The sequence below is a fragment of the Melospiza melodia genome, chromosome 5 (assembly GCF_035770615.1).
Source record: "Melospiza melodia melodia isolate bMelMel2 chromosome 5, bMelMel2.pri, whole genome shotgun sequence".
Taxonomy (NCBI): domain Eukaryota; kingdom Metazoa; phylum Chordata; class Aves; order Passeriformes; family Passerellidae; genus Melospiza; species Melospiza melodia.
This window is the reverse complement of record NC_086198.1, coordinates 32,838,869-32,857,548: the sequence shown is the minus strand read 5'-3', so window position 1 is coordinate 32,857,548 and position 18,680 is coordinate 32,838,869. Positions and strand designations below refer to the sequence as shown.

Below are 18,680 nucleotides of genomic sequence, written 5' to 3'. Positions count from 1 at the left end.
CTCATTCCTCCTGCCCTTAGCCTGGTGACACAAGGTGGATTCACCTCCTGCCTTTTCATTCCATCGCCTCCCTAACTCATTCCCAAAAATGTAAAGGAAGTAGCAAAGTTCCTGACTTGGTTGTGTGTTTTGTTTTTTTTAAATTCCCAGCCTTAGTGCTCAGCACAACACTTCCTGTCCAGTCTGTCTGTTCTCCAGGAACTCATCAGGTTAAAGCAGGAATTCGGTGGCAATGCAGGAATTCCAGGGTGGCATCCAGGGAAGCATCACTTCACTACAACCAGGGAATGTGGGGCTGCCATGGGAAAAACCCAGTGAGGATTACCTAAAGCACTGAATAAAACAGCTCCAACATTCACCTGACCAGTGCTCCATGAAGCCTTATAAACAAACCCGAAAGTGTTTTATCCACCTCTGAGACCTGCAGGGCTGCTGACTTCCCAGAGCCTGCTTTTCCCAGCCCTTTTGGGCCTGCAGCAGCCCAGCCATCAGCTCCAACCCCCCAAAAAACAGACAGGAAAAAGTCTCATACCTCCTTTTCATTTTATTGGTCTCCCAGACTGTGTACAGCACATTCCCAAAGCAGAAGCAAGCAGTTTTCTTCTTGGCATGGCTCCCCCCAGGCAGGCCCAGCAAAGCCCGGGGATAAAGAGCCTTTTACAGGAGGGGGAGAGATGAGCTCACACCAGCGCCTCCGGCAGCTGCGTGGAATTGAGGATCCACCTCCCCACCCTGGACCCTGCTGAAGCAGGTGCCCAAAACGATGTCCCCTGGCACCTCAGGGCCCTGCTCCTTGCCTGGGCACGGGGATGAGCCCTCCACAGCCCCGTGGCATCGCCTGGGCACCAACACCTCCCAGGGACTGGCGCCGCCGGGGTGGTCACCGGGCCCCGGTTGGAGCGGGAGCCGCTCCCGTGCCGGGAATTGGGAGCTGCCGGGGCCCCGCTGCTCCACTGCGTCCCCACCTCCGGCGGTACCGCCTGGGTGGCGCCAGGGACACCCGGCCCCATCCCGGGATGCCGATGGGGTCCCCCCGCAGAGGGTCGGTGCCCAAACCCACAGCCGGGGACACGGGCACCCCAGCGGGCACCCCGCGGTTGTGGCGCCCTCGCGTGGCCATTGCGGGCACTGCAGGCGGGCCACCCCCGCCCCAGCTCAGTGTCGCCGTCTGGCGGCCGCGGTGCGGCAGCGCAGTCCCCGGTGCCTGCCCGGGCAGGGTCCGGACCGCGGCTCCGGGCCCCGCAGCCCGCAGCGCGGGGCTACGGGAGCCAACGGCCCCGGCTCACCCAGTTCTGCCCCGGTTCTCACCTGTTTTCCACCGGTTTTGCCCGGTTTCCCTCACCCGCTCCCTCCCCTCTCCCGCCGGCTGTCGGGAACCGGGAGGGCGCCCGGGGACGCTGAGCAATGGGAGCAGCTCCAGCACAGCCTCCAGGCCGCCCAGAACGGGACCCGAACCCGGCAGAGCCCCTTGGTCCGGGAGCAGGACCGGGACCGGGATCGGGGCGGAGGCGCCGCGGTTGTGTCGCCCTCGCGTGGCCACTGCGGGCACTGCAGGCGGGCCGCCCCCGCCCCAGCTCAGTGTCGCCGTCTGGAGGCCGCGGTGCGGCAGCGCAGCCCCCGCGCCCCAAGGACTTCGGCGACACCACTGGGGACAACTTTCCGTCACCCCTTTATTCAAGCCGCCGCACGCTTTAGCCCTCGCCCATGCAGCCAGCCGCTGCTGCCGTCCGGGACCCGCCCGCAGGTACCGGGAGCTCCTGCGGAGAGAGCGGAGCCCGTCGGTCTCGGCATCCACCCCAATGAGGGGCTCCGGTCGCACCGGCTCGGTCGCCCCCCCGCTCCCCTGCACCTTCACGCTATGCCCGTTTCCCGCACATCTTCACTTCTGGAAGGTCCATCCTTGTTTAGCGTTTCCATCTCTTCTGCCTTCCTCTTCCTACGCTGCCTCCGACAGTGGCTTGACAGGAGGAGGAAAATCATAAAAACCAAACAAACAAACAAAAAAGAGGCAGAAGGGGACATGGCAGTGATGCTCCTCTCTCTCCCTCGGCTTTTATCCTGCAGAAGATCCCCAGGGCATCACACCTGCTTTCCAGCCCCAAAGGAATGTCTCAGGCACCTCCCAGCACCTGCAGGACCATGTCCCACCAGGCTGGGACAGCTCCAGTTCAGCCTGCCCGAAGCCAGGCGAGCCGGGCAGGATTTACTCCCCCATCCCTTTCTCTTTCCCTTTCCCTTCCCGCCCCGTTCCCCCACATACTGGCTGCAGAGGCAGATGCCAACAACGAGGATGATGAGGGCGGCGATGGCGACGATCAGGGAGATGATGACGATCTGGCCCTGGTCCCCTCGCAGGTAGAACAGATCCACCCTCTCGCAGCGAGCCCCGGTGTAGCCCCGCTCGCACCTGCCCGTGCACAGGGGAGGCACAGGGCGGTCCCAAAAGCTGCCGCGCTGCCCATGCCCCCCTCACGCCGCTTTCCCGGGGGGACGGGCGCATCATCCCGCTCCGTGTCGCCGTGTCCCCACCGCGGGTGACTTACACACAAGCGGGGGCCTGCTCGGCCACGAGGAAGCGGCACCTGCCCTTGACACAGTAGTGCTGGTACTCCTCCGGGCACCGCGAGAAGTGGCCCTGCCGCCGCGGCTGCGTGCCGTTCCCTGCGGGGACAAGAACGGAGAGCGGCCCCAGAGGGGTGACAGCTCTGCCCAGAGGCAGCAGCGCCCCTGAGCCGCCGCATCCCCGCAGCAGCTCCGAGCCCGCCCGGCCGCAGTCAGCGGGGGTGGCACGGGTGTCCTTGGCACGGCGATGCCACACGGCCACGCTAGACACATCTGCTCATCCGCCATCCTGGCCCTCCCTCCCGCTCCCTTCCACGGCCTCGGGCTGCCCCCGGCACGCCCTTACCTGTGCATGCCTTGGCTGTGCCGCAGCTGAGCCCCTCCGTGCCGTGCCCGGCCGTGACGTTGGTATCGGCCCCCACGCAGCTGAAGAGTGCCAAGCCTGGAGGGCAGCGGAGGCAGCTCAGAGGGGGACCCGCAGCACCCCCAGAGGCACAGGGGGGGCGCTGGCAGCGGGCTCTGCAGCTGGGCCCGCGGCCCCCCTGCGCTGGCGGCATCAGCATTTCCCCAGGGCCGGGAGAAGGGAGAGCCGCTCCCGCCCGCTGCCTCCACCCAGCAACGCCCGGCACGGAGCTCTGCGAGCCAGCCCGGTGGGTCCTGGACCACACAGCCCGGCCAGCTGCTGCTCTGCCCGGGAAGGATGCAGGGAGGGGTCCCCAGGGAGATCAGGGCTCATGGAATCACTGATGGATTTGGGCCGGAAGGGGCTGTAAAGTTCATCCAACCCTGCTGCCACGGGCAGGGACACTTTCCACTAGCCCAGGTTGCTCCAAGCCCTGTCCAACCTGCCCTTGGACACTTCCAGGGATGGAGCAGCCACAGCTTCCCTGGGCAACCTATGCCAGGGCTCCGCACCCTCCCAGGGAAGAATTCCTTCCCAGTATCTAATCTAACCCTGCCCTTTGTCAGTGCGGAGCCCTTCCCCTTTGTCCTGTCGCTCCGTACCCTTGTCACGAGTCCCTCTGCAGCTCCCTTGGCACCCCTTTAGGCGCCGCGAGGTGCCCCGAGGTCTGCCCGGAGCCCCGCACAGCCTGGGAAAGCGCAACGGGGGGGAACGGGGGCACCGCGCTCTCCCCGTGGCCCCGCGGGTGAAACCGAGCCGGGCGCGTCGGAGCGGCGGTAACCGGATCGCTGACATACCAGCCTGACTCAGCACGGCCCCGCTCCCGCCCGGCCCTCCCCGGGGATTCACCGGCCGAGGCGGCGCCCAGGGAGCGGGGACAGGTCCTGCCTGACGGGCAGGGCCCGGGTGGCTCCCGCGGAGGTGGCTCCGAGGCGGGGCTGCGCCATCCCGCGTGGGGGCACTTGGAGGCTTCCCAGGGAGCGGAGAGTTCGCACAGCCCGATCCTGGCAGCCTGGTGTCCCGCTCCCTGTGTCCTCATCCGGCACCTTGGCAACAGCGGCGGGAGCTGCCCCGAGGCTCCGGGTCCCCCCCGTCCTGCAGCGGGGACATTCCCGGCGCACACGTCCCTCCCGGCTATATATAGCCAGCACCGCCTGCCCCGAGAGAGCCCGGCGGGGAAAGGGAGCCCACCGCCCCACCCAGAGGGTGGGAGCTGCCTGCCCAGAGCCAGGGATGAGCCATGGGGCGGCTGCAGCCCGGGATGCAGCTGTGGGCGGCGTGGGCACAGCCGGGACAGGCAGGGAGGGAGGCTGACTTCACTCGCGGTGACCGAGTTCACAGCTCGGCATGGAAAGATCCCCACCAAGCCGAGCTCCCCACCCTTATTGCATCCAGATGCGGAGTGCCAGAACTGGCTGGCAGCCCCTCGGCAGTGCCAGCCCCGGGGAGGGGCTGTGCCCACCCACGGCCGCACACGGCACCCTCAGCTCCCCGATGCTCCGGCTGCGCTATGTCGGGCTGCAGCCTCTCCCTAGCAGGCAGAGATAACCCAGGGAAGCATCCCAAGCGCTGGATTGTTTTGCTGTTGCCACCCCCACGCTCTCCCGGGAAAGCCCAGAGCGCAGGGGAGCAGCCAGCCAGGACGGGCCGTGCTCCGAGGGGACACAGCGGCCCCAAACCAGGTCGGCCACCCTCGGCTTCCTCCTGCCAGCACAGGTTCGGCAGGTTTGGCCAAGCGCTGTCACCAGCCCTGCCAAAGGGCCAAACCCAAGCTGCTCCCTGCGGAGAGAAAGGCTCCCCCGAAATCCCAGTGCCAGGCAGGATTCCCTGCCAGGGAGGGTCTCAGCTCCCCAGCCTGGCTGTGGTTATTTCCTGGCAGCCATCAGCACACACCTGTCTGCGGCTGCCTGCTTCCTCAAAACTTAGGAACTAACCCGGGAATTAATGCTCACACACTTGTGGAAGAGGTACTGGCCCCCTGCCCCGCATCCCACATTCCCAGCGCTGCCAAGGATGGCCGCGGGCACTCGGGCACCCGTCAGCAGCGTCCCTTCAACAAGTAGCAAAAAGCATCCCGCTCCTGCTCCAGGATCCAGCCAGGACATCCTGGCCCCCACGCTGGCCCTGAGGGATTCAGGGATTCAGAGGCATTAAGGGAGGACTGGTTTGGAACGGTGGGGAGATCCAGGATGGGACCTGGGGGCACAGGGGGAGGCCAGGGACAGGACTGGGCATAGAGGAATGGCTGGCATGGATGGGATTGTCCAGGGGGGCACAAGGAGCCACTGGAATGGGACGGGGCCAGCGCCAGGATGGGGTGTGAGAGGCGGGAACACAAGGGTGCAGCAGCAAGGGACCCGGGGAGCAGCAGGATGGGATGGGATGGGGGAGCACCGGGACAGGCGGGGGAACAGCGGGATGGCACCGGGATGGCACCGGGATGGCACCGGGAGGCAGGTGCAGGATCGTCAGTGCGGGAGCGGGAAGCGGCGGCGCCAGAGAGGGACAGTGCCGGGACAGGGGGTGACACCGGGCTGGGACAGCGGAGGTGACACCGGGCAGGGACGCGGAGCGCCGTGCAGGGGCGGGAAGCACGGGGCCGGGACGGGCAGGAGCAGCCTGCCAGCCGCTGGGTATCCCGGGGCGGGCAGGTGGCGGGGCAGGGGGACGCCGGTGCTTACCGGAGGCGAGGGCCAGGCAGAGCAGCAGGGTACCGGGGCCGCCGCCCGGGGCCGGGGCCGCCGCCGCCTCCATGCGCGCCGCCGCCGCCTGCCCGGTGCCCGGTGCCCGGCAGCTGCGGCGGGGCGGGACGGGGGCGGCCGCTCGGGCACTGCCCTCCTCCTCCTCCTCCTCCTCCTCCTCCAGCTGCGCCTCCTCCTCCAGCTGCGCGGCTCCCAGCTCCCTCTGCCGGAGCCATCCCTCGGCCGTGCCGGTGTCCCCTCCCCGGTGTCCCCTCCCGGGTGTCGCACCCACGCGTGTCCCACCTCGTCCTGCCAGGAGACGCCTCGCCGCGGGTCCCTGGGGATTTGGGCAGCCGGACGGATCCCCCATCCTGCCCGGCTTCCAGGCGGGGCTCTGGGCATCCCCTCTCCAGGCGGACAGAGCGTCCCAGTCCAGCCCCGCCTCCCCAGAGCATTTATCCGTGGCCAGCTTGCTGTGGCAAGGCGGATCAATTCACCCTCCCAGGGGCCCTGGCGGGCAAGGAGGGCAGCCCCAATTACTCTGCAAGGGGCTGTGCCTTCGCAAAATACACTTCGCGGGGTGATTTTTCCCTCGGGGTGTGCTGGGAGGGCATTCCAGCTCCCCGAGTGACATCCTGGGAACAGAGGACACCCACAGGGGCGAAGGCAGGGATGCTCCGGCGCTGTCCCGGCTCCCAGCGGGGCTCGGGGGCTCTCCCGGCAGAGAAGGGCGGGGAGCGGCCGCGGAGCCCCCGGGCGCCGATGGAGGTGGAAATGAAAGACTGGAAAGAACGGGTGACCTCAAACCGCAAGCTGGCAGCTATTAATGTGAGCGCTGGCAGCCGCCCAGCCATGCCATTTGGCCGCTGACCAGCGGGTGAGCAAGCTCCCCTAGCCCTGGCCAGCCAAAAATTCCTGCTGCAGGCTCCGGCACACCGGGAGCGCCGGGCCCTCGGCTCCCGGCCACGCCTGCTCTCTGCCAGCGCCCCCCAAAAACAGGCAAAGCGTCGGAAACCACCAGGATGGCGCAAAAGCTCTGCTGGGGGCTTGGGCGAGACCAGCAAAACTGGCAGCTGGCACAGGATGTGGCACAGGGCACCCAAGAGGAGCTGGCTTCATGCCGGTGGGGTGGGCAAAGGCAGGGAGCAGGCAAAAAAAAAAAAAAATTTAAATCCTCATGCCCACTAAAAGAAAAATTTGCCTTCGTATCTGGATAAAACTGGTGGGGGAAAGGCATTTTAAAGAGATTTTAAAGGGCTGCAGCCTCGGGGAAGATGGTACCAGCAGCAATGGGAAAGAGATGGCCAAAGTTATCCCCAAAAAAGGATCTCTCCCTGCTCCCGGGAGGCCGTGCCGGAGGAGCAGCCGAGGTGACCGGCAGGTGGCAGCTGGAGCCCGGGGCTGGCGGCCCTCGGGGCGCTCCGGGCTCGCCGCAGCCCGGCCCGGGCACCGCGAACGCCGCTCGCACCCGGGGCCGCGGCGAGGGGCGGCGGCTGCGCCCAGCCCGGTCCCCCAAAACACTCCTGCCATGGAAGCACCCAAAACCAACAGGGATGTGAGAAGGGAAGCAGGGAGAGGATCACGCTGTTCCCACGGCAGCAGCAGCAGCAGCATTATTTTCCCTCCTCCCCAGCTCAAGGAGAGCGGAGATGCTGATAGCGCCCGTCCAGAATGGAATGCCAGCTGACTTGGATTTTGTGCCCGGCTGGTTCAGGCCCAGAGCCAGGATCCATCCTGAGAAAAGGCCACACAATACAGCAGAGCAGAGGGCTGAGCAATCCTGGGTAAAGATAGCTCGGCCACAGCCCGGGCTCTGAAAATCCTTTTCCATTGTGAGCATGCAAAAGCCTGGGGAAGATGAGTTCAGCCTGAAAATATTTCACTCGCAGCAGCACAGCTCTTCCCAGAAGGAAAGAGCTGAAAAAATGGTCCTTGTACCTCCTGCTGTGCCACAGGTGTTTGTCTCCTGGCTGGGTCCTTGGAGCACCGGGAGCTGCACTCTGGGAGCTGTTTGTACCATGGAAAGGCAGGACCCTGAGCGCCTGGCTCCCCTGGATTCATACCTGGCTTGGGGATCCCAAGGGAGGTCCAGAATCACGGGATCACACAACAGCTTGGATTGGAAGGGACCTTAAAGCTCTTTGTGTTCCAACCCTGCTGCCATGGGCAGGGACACCTTCCACTAGCCCAGGCTGCTCTGACACTTGTCCAGCCTGTCCTTGAACCCTTCCAGGGACGGGACAACCACAGCTCCTCTGCACAGCCCGTGCCAGGCCATCCCCACCACACAGCCAGGAGCTGGCACAGCAGGCATCACCTCTGGGTTTGGATCATGGCGCAGGGAAGAACTTGGACACGCAGGCAAGGAACTTGGATCCCAGGCAAGGAAGAGGGACAAGTACCAGTGAGACAGAGCACCCCAGGTGGGTGCCACCGGCTGGCACCGCCTGGTCCCCAGCGTGTGACACCCACGGGAGCGTGTGGCACAGCCCCGCCGCCTCATCCCGGGACAGGCGCACCAGTGCAGCGCGGTCGGTCCCTGGCAGCCGGCGGTGGCGGTGCCCGCATTCCCGGCGGTGCCGGGGCCGGTGCCGGCAGGTGCCGCTGTGGGCCGGGCCGGGCCGGGGGCGGGCCGGGGGCGGCGGCGGGGGCCGGGCCGGGCCGGGCGCTGCGTCCCTCCCGCCGCGGCTGCCAGCGCCGCCGGCACCATGGGCTGCTGCTGCCGCCCGCTCTTCCTCGCCCTCCTCCTCCTCCCGGCAGGTAAGCGCAGCGGGATGGGCGGCGGGGACCCGCGGGGACGGAGGAGCCCCGGGACTGCCGGGGACAGCGCGGCTCCTTCCCGGACCCCGCCGCGGGTCCCGCTCACACCCCCGTGTGAGGGGTCAGCCCCAATGACAGCGGTGCGAGAGGTGTCGCACCCCGCTTTTCCTCGCCCCTCGGAGGGTGCCCAGCGGAGTCCCCGGCTGCGCCAAGGAGGGCGCCTGGATGGGGCCACCCGAGCGTCCCCACGGCCGCCCCCTGGCCGGGCTGGAGTCACCCCCGCCCCGCGCGTCCCTTCCCCCCGCGGCCGCTGCTTCCAGGGAATTCTGTGGCTCTCCCTGGCCTTGGGCCGAGCTCGCACTCCCCCAGCCCCTGGCGTCTCCCCCCGGCGGCACCAGCGTCCCCGTGCCACAGAAATTGCCCGATCTGGCACCTTTCTCCCGCGAGGCGCTCGGCGGCGACACTTCTGTCCCCGGCTGATGCGACAGCGAGCGCGGGTCACCCCTCCGCCCGCCCGCCCAGGCTGGGCTTTTAATAAACACGAGGAGCCGCCTGCCCGGGAACATGGAAAACACACTTGCATAACCGGGCACGCTGCGCGGGAGGAGAGCGAGATCCATCGGCGGGGATGTCGCTGTCACATCGCTGCCGGCACAGCCGCCCCAGGGAGCTCCCGGCACAGCCCGCAGGCAGCGGCAGCCGCGGGACCCCCAACCATCACCCCGGACCTCGGGAGATCCTCCCCGGATCGGGGAGAGCGGGATGGATAATTGTCCCTGAAAAAGGGGGTTTTGCCAGCGAGCTCCCGATCTGTGCTTGCCGAGAAAATGCGTTCGGAAGGGATGGGGACGAGCATTGGGATGCTGGGGATGCTCTTTCTTCTCCCTCACGGGCCCACAAGTGCCCCTAGAGCAGGCGGTCCCTGCCGGGAGGCAGCCTTGGGGTCGGGGCGGGCTTTTCCCAGCGCCCCGGCCAAACCCGAAGCTGTTCCCACGACCATCCCTCTCCAAAGCTCCAACGCCAGCCAGGCTTGGCACAAGAAACAGGAAAGATTTCCCTGGACTCTGGTCCCACGTCCCTCAGTCTGCTCCCAAACAGCCCTCAAGCATCTTTCAGATGCTTTCTGCAAAAGTTTTGCCCTCACTGAAATAATTTTTTAAAAACGAAAAAAAATGTGTATGTATATATATATATATATATATATATAATCTCACTTGGGAGGAAACACCAAGCACAATTTAAATTTGCTCCAGGCTCATTCTTCAGGACCAAATGACAGCCAGGACGTCACTGGCCAGGAGTGAAATAATTCTGGGCTTTGCCTGGCCACGTAATGAAAGAGCAGCGTCTCGCACAAGGAAGTTTTTATCCTGTTATTACTCCTTCCTCTGGATGGAAATTGAAACCTGTTTTGCTTTCCTGACCTGGTGCCCAGCCCCAGGCCCACTCTCCCCTCCTGCGGCTCCCCCTGTGCCCCAGCTGGGATGTTTTTAAGCACCTTTTAGAAGTAGATCTTGGTTCTGAGTGCTTCTTCGTGGAGGCTCTGGGCTGGAAGAGCTGCTTTTTGGGCTCTCAGAGCCTCATGGGCTGTTTAATTCTGCCACTGAGGAGGCAAATGTTCAGGCACTCTGCTCCCCCATGAGCTGAAGGACAGGGGAGCTGGGGAATTAGCCCCTCTCCCAGCCCAAATGAGCCACCAGGCTCTAATACCAGGGGATGCTCCAAAATTCCTCTGCCAAGCCCAGTTGCTTCTCCCCCTGGGAGGGGCTGGAATGGGGCTGATGCACGTTGGAAGCTGCACCTGGAATCACTAATTAGCAGCCAGCCAGGAAAATTATGGAGCTGGGTAGTAGTCACCTGGGCAGAGCTGCTTCTTGCAAAAGTCCTGGCTGGCTCCAGAGGTATATCCAAGATATGGGAAAAAATATTTTGAGGTGTGCCCAGCAGGCAGGTCCATCTGCCAGCTCCCAGCCCCAGGAGACAGCAAAGAGCATCCCATGGGATCCCTTATTCCCCTTCCCCAGGGGAAATCAGCACAGCATAACACCTGTTGGCATGTTTCAAGAATATAACTTGAAATACCTAATGTATTTTTTACTTAAACAAGCAAGACATCATTTCAAAAGGGGCTGGAACTGTCAGCTACTGCTTTCCACCCCAGGTCCTCATCAGATACCTCTGGCTGTACAGGCTGACAGGTGTTTCGCCACTCTCAGGAGGAAAAAAATCACCTAAAAATTCCTCTTCACCTCCTTTTCTGCTATGATTTCATTGCAGCATCAGCATCAAGGGCTTAAGAGCTGAATAATTGAGCAACACTTAGTTTTGTGGGGGAATCACTATGTTTTCCTTGGCTGGGTTTGTTGTGCCCCCAGCAGTCCTCGCCTCTGGGTTGGGATCATGGGGCAGGGAAGAACCTGGATACCCACCCCAGGCGAGGAAGGAGGGAGTGTGCAGCATGCAGGGAGACACATGAATTTAACCACAAAAAAAATCTGTTTGCAGCTGGTAAGGGTGCTGGAGCTTCCCTCCTGCCTCCTCAAGGGGACTCTGCCCACAGCAGCATTCCTCAGGCTCCGGAGGGTGTGCAGGCCTCAGGGCTGGGACAGATGGACACACGGACACAGGGATTTCTGCTGTGCAGCTGTTTCTCTGAGCTACAGAAAGCCTCAGAGCAATTAGAGCTCAGGCACTTAACGAGCATGCAGCAGAATAAAACTAATCATGCAGGAAGCCAGCTCGGCCTGCCAGTAAATCACAGCAACTGCACATTTATTGGATCTGATGGCCCTGGCTGCCTCTCACGGGCAGGGGAGAGCTCTGCCTTTTACCTGGTGCTGCTTCTGGCCTCTGCTTTTCTCCCTTGGTGTCCTCCTGCTCTCAGAACTGCTCTCACACCATCTCCAGCAGACCCTGGCACTGAAAACAGAGGGGACAGAGCAGCAAGGAGCGGAGCAGCACGTCAGGCAGGGGTGCTGCTGCTGGCACTGGGGGTCACCAGCACTCACAGGCAGTGCTGGAGCTCTGCTGCACACCTCCAGCTGGAGATGCCCCCAGGAGTCACCATTTCCCACCACTGATCCAGCTGGGTGGATCAAAATCCCAGAGAGTGTGAGACTCAGCTCAGAGCCCGCAGAACTGCTCCCAGACCTCCCCATCACCCATGTTTCTTTTGGATAAGAGGCAAGAGTGCACAGCAGTGCCCCAGAAGGAGAAAGACACAAGTTAAAGGCCCAGAGCAGCCATCACATCCTCTGTGCTCCCGTCCCCACGTCAGCACAGAGCTCAGTCACAGCCCCGTGCACTGCAGGTGGGGCCCCCAGCCAGGGAGATTTGAACATCCCCAGATCCCAAACTGCATGGGGACAGGGAAGGGGAGGCAGTGCAGGGCTGAACAGCTGGAAAAACTCGTTGAACCCAAAGGAAAAACCAGTTTGGCTTAGTCCTAGCTGCTGTAAGGAGAGCTTCTGCCATCCACAGCCAGATGCTGCTGGTTTTACAGCAAAGAAATACAATGACAATCATACCTGAGCATTAACAAGGGGGAGGGGAACTTCCAAAAACCAGCACCAAGTTATGGGAATCCCCATCCACAGAAACCAAAGCTGAGCCAACGAGGTGTCACGGGCAGGAAATCCTTACTTATATTTACATCTAGATTGTTTTACTGCTCTGCATCACTTAACCTGGTGACAACCCAAGGCATGCTCAGGGGAATCAGGGCTGTTCTGTCATCAGCATTTGGTGAGGAGCAGCATGATACAGGACTGGCAAAAGGTATTTCTTTTCTCACTCTCGTGATTAAAGCCAGGTTTCTACAGAGCTTTGCTTTAAAGAGCAGTGATGCTTACCTATGGCCTTGGTTACTTGTGTTTTCTGGATGTTTGCCAGCTGCTAAACTGGCACAGAAAGTGGCACCCAGGCTGGCTGCAGCAATGTGTGTCCAGCAGCCTTCCTTGTTTTCCTGCTGCTGCTGTAATTCTTGTTCAGAGCAGCTGGGGAGATTCCTTGTGTAAGGGCAGGCAGAACAAACAACACCCGTGTTGTGGAAACTTGCATTATCCCTTTGGCCTTGGCTGCTGGGGGAGCTCCCCTGGCTGCAGCTGGGGCTTGGGGGCTGTAGGTAACTGGGGCTGCTCCTGGCATCTCCTGCCAGAGGCCGTGAGCTCTGCAGTGAGCCTGGCTGAAAGCTCCATCTCTGCCTTTATCAGTGGATGTTTGTTTGCAGCTCCGGCCTGATGTCATTCACTCGGGCTGGAGATGTTCTCTGGTGGCTTTTAGGCTGCCTTTCAGCTGGCAGAGCACTTCAGGATCTGCTGCAATGGCTTTTAGAGTGCCTGGGAAGTGCATCCTGGAGAGGCTGCCAGCCCAGGTCAAGCAGCTCTTTCCCAAGAGGAGCATGAGCATCAATCAGCTCTGCAAGGACAAGACCTGCCCTTCTCTGTGCCTTCCAGGAGCCAGGAGAGCATCGTGGCAGTGGGAGAGGGAGATAATTCACCAGGAGAGAGGGATAATTCCTCAGGTTGGCATGTGATTTGGGCTAATATTCCCCTAAGAATGTCCCCTTCCCCTAAGAGCAGGATATTAGATTGACACAGCTTTGCGGTCTTCTTTCCCTGGCTGTTTTCTGTATTCCTAGTGAGAAAATCCTAGGAAAAGGACTTGGCAAAGCTGCTCTGGGGCCCTGGAGTGTGACACTGCTGCTTTTCTGGGTGGTCACCTCATCCTGGCAGGCCCCTGCCTTGCTCTCTGATGGATTCCAGCAGGGTGGTCAACTGCCCTAAGTGAATTAGATGAGCAAATTCCTCAGGGCTGAGCTATGCTGGGCATCCTCTGGGAGCTGACATCCCTCAGTCCCTCTGACAGCCCCTGCTGGAGGTGCTTCAGCCTCCCAAGCCACACGGTCCTGTGGGAAGTGCTGTGCCTGTCTGGTTTGTCCCTTGTCTCCCAGCAGCAGCTCCTGCAAACCAGGTGTTGGGGAAACCAAGAAAAACTCTGCTTGGCTTTTGTTTTCCTTTCAGTTTTCCCTTTCAGATGCATTGGGGAGAGGATAGGATGTGCACACAAGGCTCCCCACCAGGTGGGTGCAGGGACATGGACGGGGACATGTGGAGCACCAGACAAGGGAGCCCTCAAGCCTTTTCTCCCTCGATCCTAACCCCATTCAGAAGCAGCCTGTGTTGCCTCTGGGATCAGGGCAGGGCTTTTCTGGGGTTGTCTCCTCTGGGTGGATCCCAGATCCCCCAGGGAGGCGGGGGACAGCACAGCACAGGCACGGGCTGCTCGTAGGGAGAGGCAGGGGAGGCCAGGGCAGAGCTGAGCTTCCTTGCTCTCCTGGGAAGAGTCCCTGTGACTTGTGACCTCCTTGGCTGGGAGCTCTCAGCCAGCAGCCAGAGATTGTTCCTGCCTCCAGTTCTGGCTCAGCCTCCGAATTTATGCCCCTCAGACGTTATCGGAAAGTTCCTGACTCATCCCGGCCGGCAGCACTGCCAGCTCCGGTCTGCCTCCGAAGTGCAGCAGATCATGGGAGCTCTGCTGACCCCAAGCACTTAGGGACATCAGGGTGGCTTTGCAGGGAGGTGGAAAGCTGCCTGTGTCCCTGAGGGACCGGGAGCATCTGCACTTTCAGAGGTAACAAACTCCTGAGGTCCTGGCAGGATCCTGCTTGCTGGGCTGCAGAGGCTGGCTGGGGCCTGCTGGAGAAATCTGAAAGCTCCAGGGGTGAAAATATTGACATACAGATGGATTCTGAACCCTGTGGTGTGAAGGGTCCCTGGTCCAGGCCTCCCTGCAGTGACCAGATTCCAGCTTGTCATCCCTCTCCTCCTCCCTCTGCCATGGTTTGTGTCCTTGGCCTGAGCAGGGCGACAGCCCAAAGTCGTCTCCCAGTGCTTGTCCTCAGGAGAGCAGAGCAGCCACAGCCTCAGTCCCTCCTCCAAGACCCCTTTCCTTGGGAAAATGAGGTCCTTCCACATGGGTATCCACAGGACCAAAAAAAGCAATTTTGGCTGCATTAACGAGTCCCTGCTCACCAGTGCCAGATCCCATTGTTCCTGCAGACAGGCACTGCATGGTTCTGTCCTCCCCACTCCTGATCAGTTCATTGCAGCTGGAGTGAGCTCCTGCTCTGCCCAGTGCTAGGCTTGGGATGCTCTCTCTATACATGGAATTAAAATGCCTCCCCATGTCACACGATGCTGGCACACTCTTCCCTCATCCCAGCCACACTGAGGGGGCCAGTGCTGGACCAGTGCTGAGTTTCCCCCCCCTGGAAAGGGGGGAAAAAGCCCCAGCAGTCAGCTGGTGGGGACAGAGGGAGAAATGACTCATTCTCGTGCTAAGAAATGGAGACAAATGAATGAATGCACAAGGAAATGGGGGGAGAGGAGAAAGAGATGTCTTGTGTTATCACTCCCAGCTGCACAGGGGCTGCTCTGAGGAGGAGCTGCTTCCCCTGCTGCTGGCAGCAGATGGAGGGGGTGATTGGGGTGATAGGAGTATCTCAAACTGGGGGGAAAACGGGGCTGATTGATGCCAGGACAGCTGGTCTGGTTTGAGCCTCACCTCTAGGCACCCAGCTGTATTTCCCCTCTCTTCATTTTAGATGGCTCTCTCAATTTTAAATGTTATTTCCAGCTGAATTCCCAAGCCCTTTAGCACTCTCCCAAGCACCAGCTTGCCCCAAGGATTGCTCTGTCACTAACTTTTCTTTGTCTCACTCCTAGGACTGGGCCATGACTCCCCAGAGCCACCCCTCATCCCCATCCGCCCCCCCTTGCTCTGGGGGGGTGTCCCAGTGAAACCAGACTCCAGGGATGGCCCCACACCGGCTCCAGGCCAGCCCCAGCTGCCCTTGGCCACGGGACCTTCTGGAGATGGGACATCCTCCAGGCCCCTGGAGGGGGATGGCCACAATGCCAGCACCCCGGTGGCAGCACTGTCCCCTGCTCCTGTCCCTGTGAGCTCCACGGCCACAGCAGGAGGTCCCTCCGTGGCCTCCAGCCCCAGCTCGGTGCCAGCCGCCCCGGAGGCTCCCCGGACAGCAAACCCTGCCAGCGTGGCAAGAAGCACCCTGGATTTGGGGGCAGCTGTCAGCCCCACGGAGCTGGCTGTGCCATCCCCTGCCCCCTCCCTTCCCAGCAGCCAGCCCACCTCACCCCCCGGCACGGGCCCATCCCCGACACCCGTCCTGGAGAGCCCGGCCGTGACCCAGCCACCACTGCTGGCCAAGGATGTCCCTTCCCTGGGGACACTGGCCATGGCACCGAGCCTGGCCACGGAGCCAACATCCCCCCCAGTGACTGTGATGAGCTCCACGGAAGCCCAGGCCACGGCCTCGGAGAAAACCACCGGGGTCACCATGGAGGAGGTACCACGTGCCCTGAGTGCAGGTGAGCTCCCCGTGTGCACACAGAACGTCAGGGTGCTCAGGTAGGAGAGGCAAACCCCCAAACTGGAAGGGAAGAGGTGCTCAGCTTCCTGAGAGCATCACTCTGCAAAATTCCTGGAGCAACCCGTGTCATCTGATGCACTGGCAGAGCCCGGGAGCGGTGGATAACGAATCTCGGTTGCCTGGAGATGTGGATAAAAAGCTCAGTTCTAAACTTGACTTGAAACACTTCAGGATGAGAGGAAACAAGCGGGTGGATGGTGGGTGCAGCCTGAGCTAGGATGGTGTAGGTTTTAACTTTCCCTCCTGGAGCCCTCAGGAAGCTGACACGAGCTTCTCCCTGACCCCTTGTGCAAGAGCAAGCAGCTTAAAAGTGCTCCATGTGTCTGGAAAAGGGGAGACCTGGAGCATTTCCTAGCCTTGGCTCAGCACTGGATGCTGCCTAGTGCTGGGAGCAGTAGCAAAGAGTGAGTCCACAGTGCCCAAGCTGTGTTTCATCCCACACATGCCTGCTCTGCACTTATGGCAAGGGGATCATTGCCAAGATAAAGGGGGGCCCGGCGTCCCCTTTGGGAAGCAGTGAGGGAATATTCCCCCCATCAGAGATGGCTGGGAGCAGCTGGGGTGTGGGATGTGTGCCATGGAGCTGGGACTTGTGAGGAGGCTGAACCCTGAACACTTTCCTTTCCGGTGTTCCTGCACAGGCAGCATTGTGGCCATAACCGTGACGGTCATCGTGGTGGTGGTGCTGGTGTTCGGGGCAGCTGCCTACCTCAAGATCAGGTAAGGCTGGTTTTGGGGTGGCCCTCCTCCCTGAGGCTCCCTCTTACCATCACCAGGATGATGCCAAGTGGCAGGAACATGCTGTCCCCAGGTGTGGCAGGGCAATGTGCGGGCTCTGGTGCCAGCAGGGCTCCGTTTCTCACCACTCCTGTACTGGAAAGCAGAGTTTGCATCCCTCATTTTGCAACAGCCCTGCTCAAATGCCAGGGATGCTGCTCAGCATAGTCATATCCAGTAATTATCCCTTGGGAAAGCTGGGACAATAAACAGCAGCAGAGCCCAGTGCTGAGCATCCCTAATGAGCCTTTGCTGACAGCTGAGATGAGCAAAGGTCTGGTTTTAATTCCCTGGCCAGGTTCATTCAATGGGGGCAAAATTCAATCTGAGCTTCACTTCTCCCAGTCCTTCCTCTCAAAACACCCCAAAGCTTGACCTAGGGAGCCTTTGCATTAATATTTCTTCATCCTATTGTAAAATAAGTAACAAATCCTCAAAGTAACCTCGGGTTTGCTCTCCCTGGCAGGCACTCCTCCTATGGAAGGCTTCTGGATGACCACGACTATGGCTCCTGGGGCAACTACAACAACCCCCTGTACGATGATTCCTAGCAGGGATGAAGGCAAAAACCCCAAAAACCCTTAATTTATAAGTAAGCGCTTCTGCAGCAGAGCATCCGCTGTCGAGGAGATGCCGGGCACGGAGCCCCTGCCTCAGGCAGGATCACCACGGGGCTGCTGGATGGCAGGAACTGGAGGGCAGTGCTGACAATAAACCTCAATTTTGGCCTTTGAGCAGGAAACCAGGTCCTGGGGCAGGCCAGCCACTTGTTGGAGACAAGGGAAGCCAAATTGCCCAGGGGGAAGGGCTGGGGAGGTCAAGGGAGGGGATGGAGGTTGAGCCAGTGCTGTGGCATCCTTTGAAATGCTGCTGCTCTGTGATCTAGGGGGGAGTGGGGGGCTGCTGAGCCAGAGCCAGCAGTGTGCCAGGGTCTCCTGTGCTTTCACATGTCCCTTTCCCTAAAATCACTTCCCTGTGTTGCCCTGCTACAAAATCCTTTGCCTTGTCTCCCCAGGAACCATGAACAGCTATGGGGCTGCTCAGTCACTGCTCCCTTTCTTTTCCTGCAGGTGCTTCCATGCACAAGTTCCTAATTTAATTTTTTCCATTTAATTGTGAGGGGTTTGGTCCCAAAAGCAGCCCAGGAGCCCACGGGAAGATGCACTGACCATCCATTTCACACACGTGGCTGCTCACTCCACAGCTTTGTTTCCATTCCTCAAAAAAACTTGGCTGCTAAAATACAGCGGAGTGTTCTTTTCATCCCCAACTTGTATTCAGCTTTTAGTGTGGGAAGGCTGGGGGTGGCTGATGGCAGAGCTGGTTTGGGAAGGGGATGCTCAGCAGCTTCTCCCTCTGGCTAAATTCCCTGGCAATGAAAAGCAAAGCCCTCAGACCTCGGTGAAAACAAGAAAGTAAAACTGTGACTGGTTGTTGCACCTCTCAGCCACAGCCAGCCTGGAAAACTGTTGGGGCTGGGAGCATGCACAGGGAAGCACAGGCCCTGAACATGCTTAGGATGAATAAAATTCTTTTTCATCTTTTCGGCACCCAAGAAGCAGCAAATTAGGCTACCTTGGCTAAGAAAAACCACAAACTGAGTTAAAAAACCACCACCCTTCTTCTCTGGAAATAAACTGGGTGTTGTGCTGCTGCTGCCAAACTGAGGGAATAAAGGGAGAGGAAAAGCCATCCCCTTCAATTAAAAGTATATAACTCCAAGGGAATAAATTCCTTTTTCATAAAGGAGAACAGAAATGGGGTGTCAGCTTTCCTGCTCAACCCTGTGTCTGGATCCTCAAAATGAACTACTCTCTCTTACCCTACAATGCAAGGAAGAAGCTGTACATATTTTTGGGGATATCCCGGGGTGAAAACAGATTCCTCACCTCTCTGGGACCAGACACCATCCCCAGTGATATGGATGATGTGGACATGGACGATGTGTTTCCATCTGCAGGACTGTTTGCCAGCACAAGCCAAGGCACAGGGTAGCCTAGGGAATAACAGATGCGTGTGGCAAGTGGAAAAAGCACTTTATTCT

At 60.5% G+C, this 18,680-nt stretch overlaps 2 protein-coding genes across 3 annotated transcripts; one reads left to right on the top strand and one right to left on the bottom strand.

Annotated features, from left to right (window-relative positions):
• Window positions 1–1,646: 1,646 nt before the first annotated feature.
• On the bottom strand, window positions 1,647–6,031 carry BTC (betacellulin). 2 transcript variants are annotated; one of them, XM_063156900.1, is made up of 6 exons: window positions 5,950–6,031; window positions 2,909–3,004; window positions 2,544–2,661; window positions 2,261–2,407; window positions 1,850–1,957; window positions 1,647–1,757 (listed from the first exon to the last, which is right to left on the bottom strand). In XM_063156900.1, exons 1-5 carry the CDS (start codon window positions 6,014–6,016, stop codon window positions 1,852–1,854), a joined length of 534 nt encoding a protein of 177 aa, XP_063012970.1. In that variant the 5' UTR covers window positions 6,017–6,031; the 3' UTR covers window positions 1,647–1,757; window positions 1,850–1,851. The 2 variants fall into 2 exon arrangements, with proteins under 2 accessions (XP_063012970.1, XP_063012969.1); XM_063156899.1 differs by lacking the exon at window positions 5,950–6,031 and adding an exon at window positions 5,647–5,724.
• A 2,275-nt stretch (window positions 6,032–8,306) lies between these two features.
• On the top strand, window positions 8,307–17,906 carry PARM1 (prostate androgen-regulated mucin-like protein 1). The gene is made up of 4 exons (XM_063156898.1): window positions 8,307–8,406; window positions 15,132–15,797; window positions 16,501–16,579; window positions 17,103–17,906. The coding sequence occupies exons 1-4, from the start codon at window positions 8,355–8,357 to the stop codon at window positions 17,185–17,187; spliced, it is 882 nt and encodes a 293-aa protein (XP_063012968.1). The 5' UTR covers window positions 8,307–8,354; the 3' UTR covers window positions 17,188–17,906.
• Window positions 17,907–18,680: the final 774 nt, after the last annotated feature.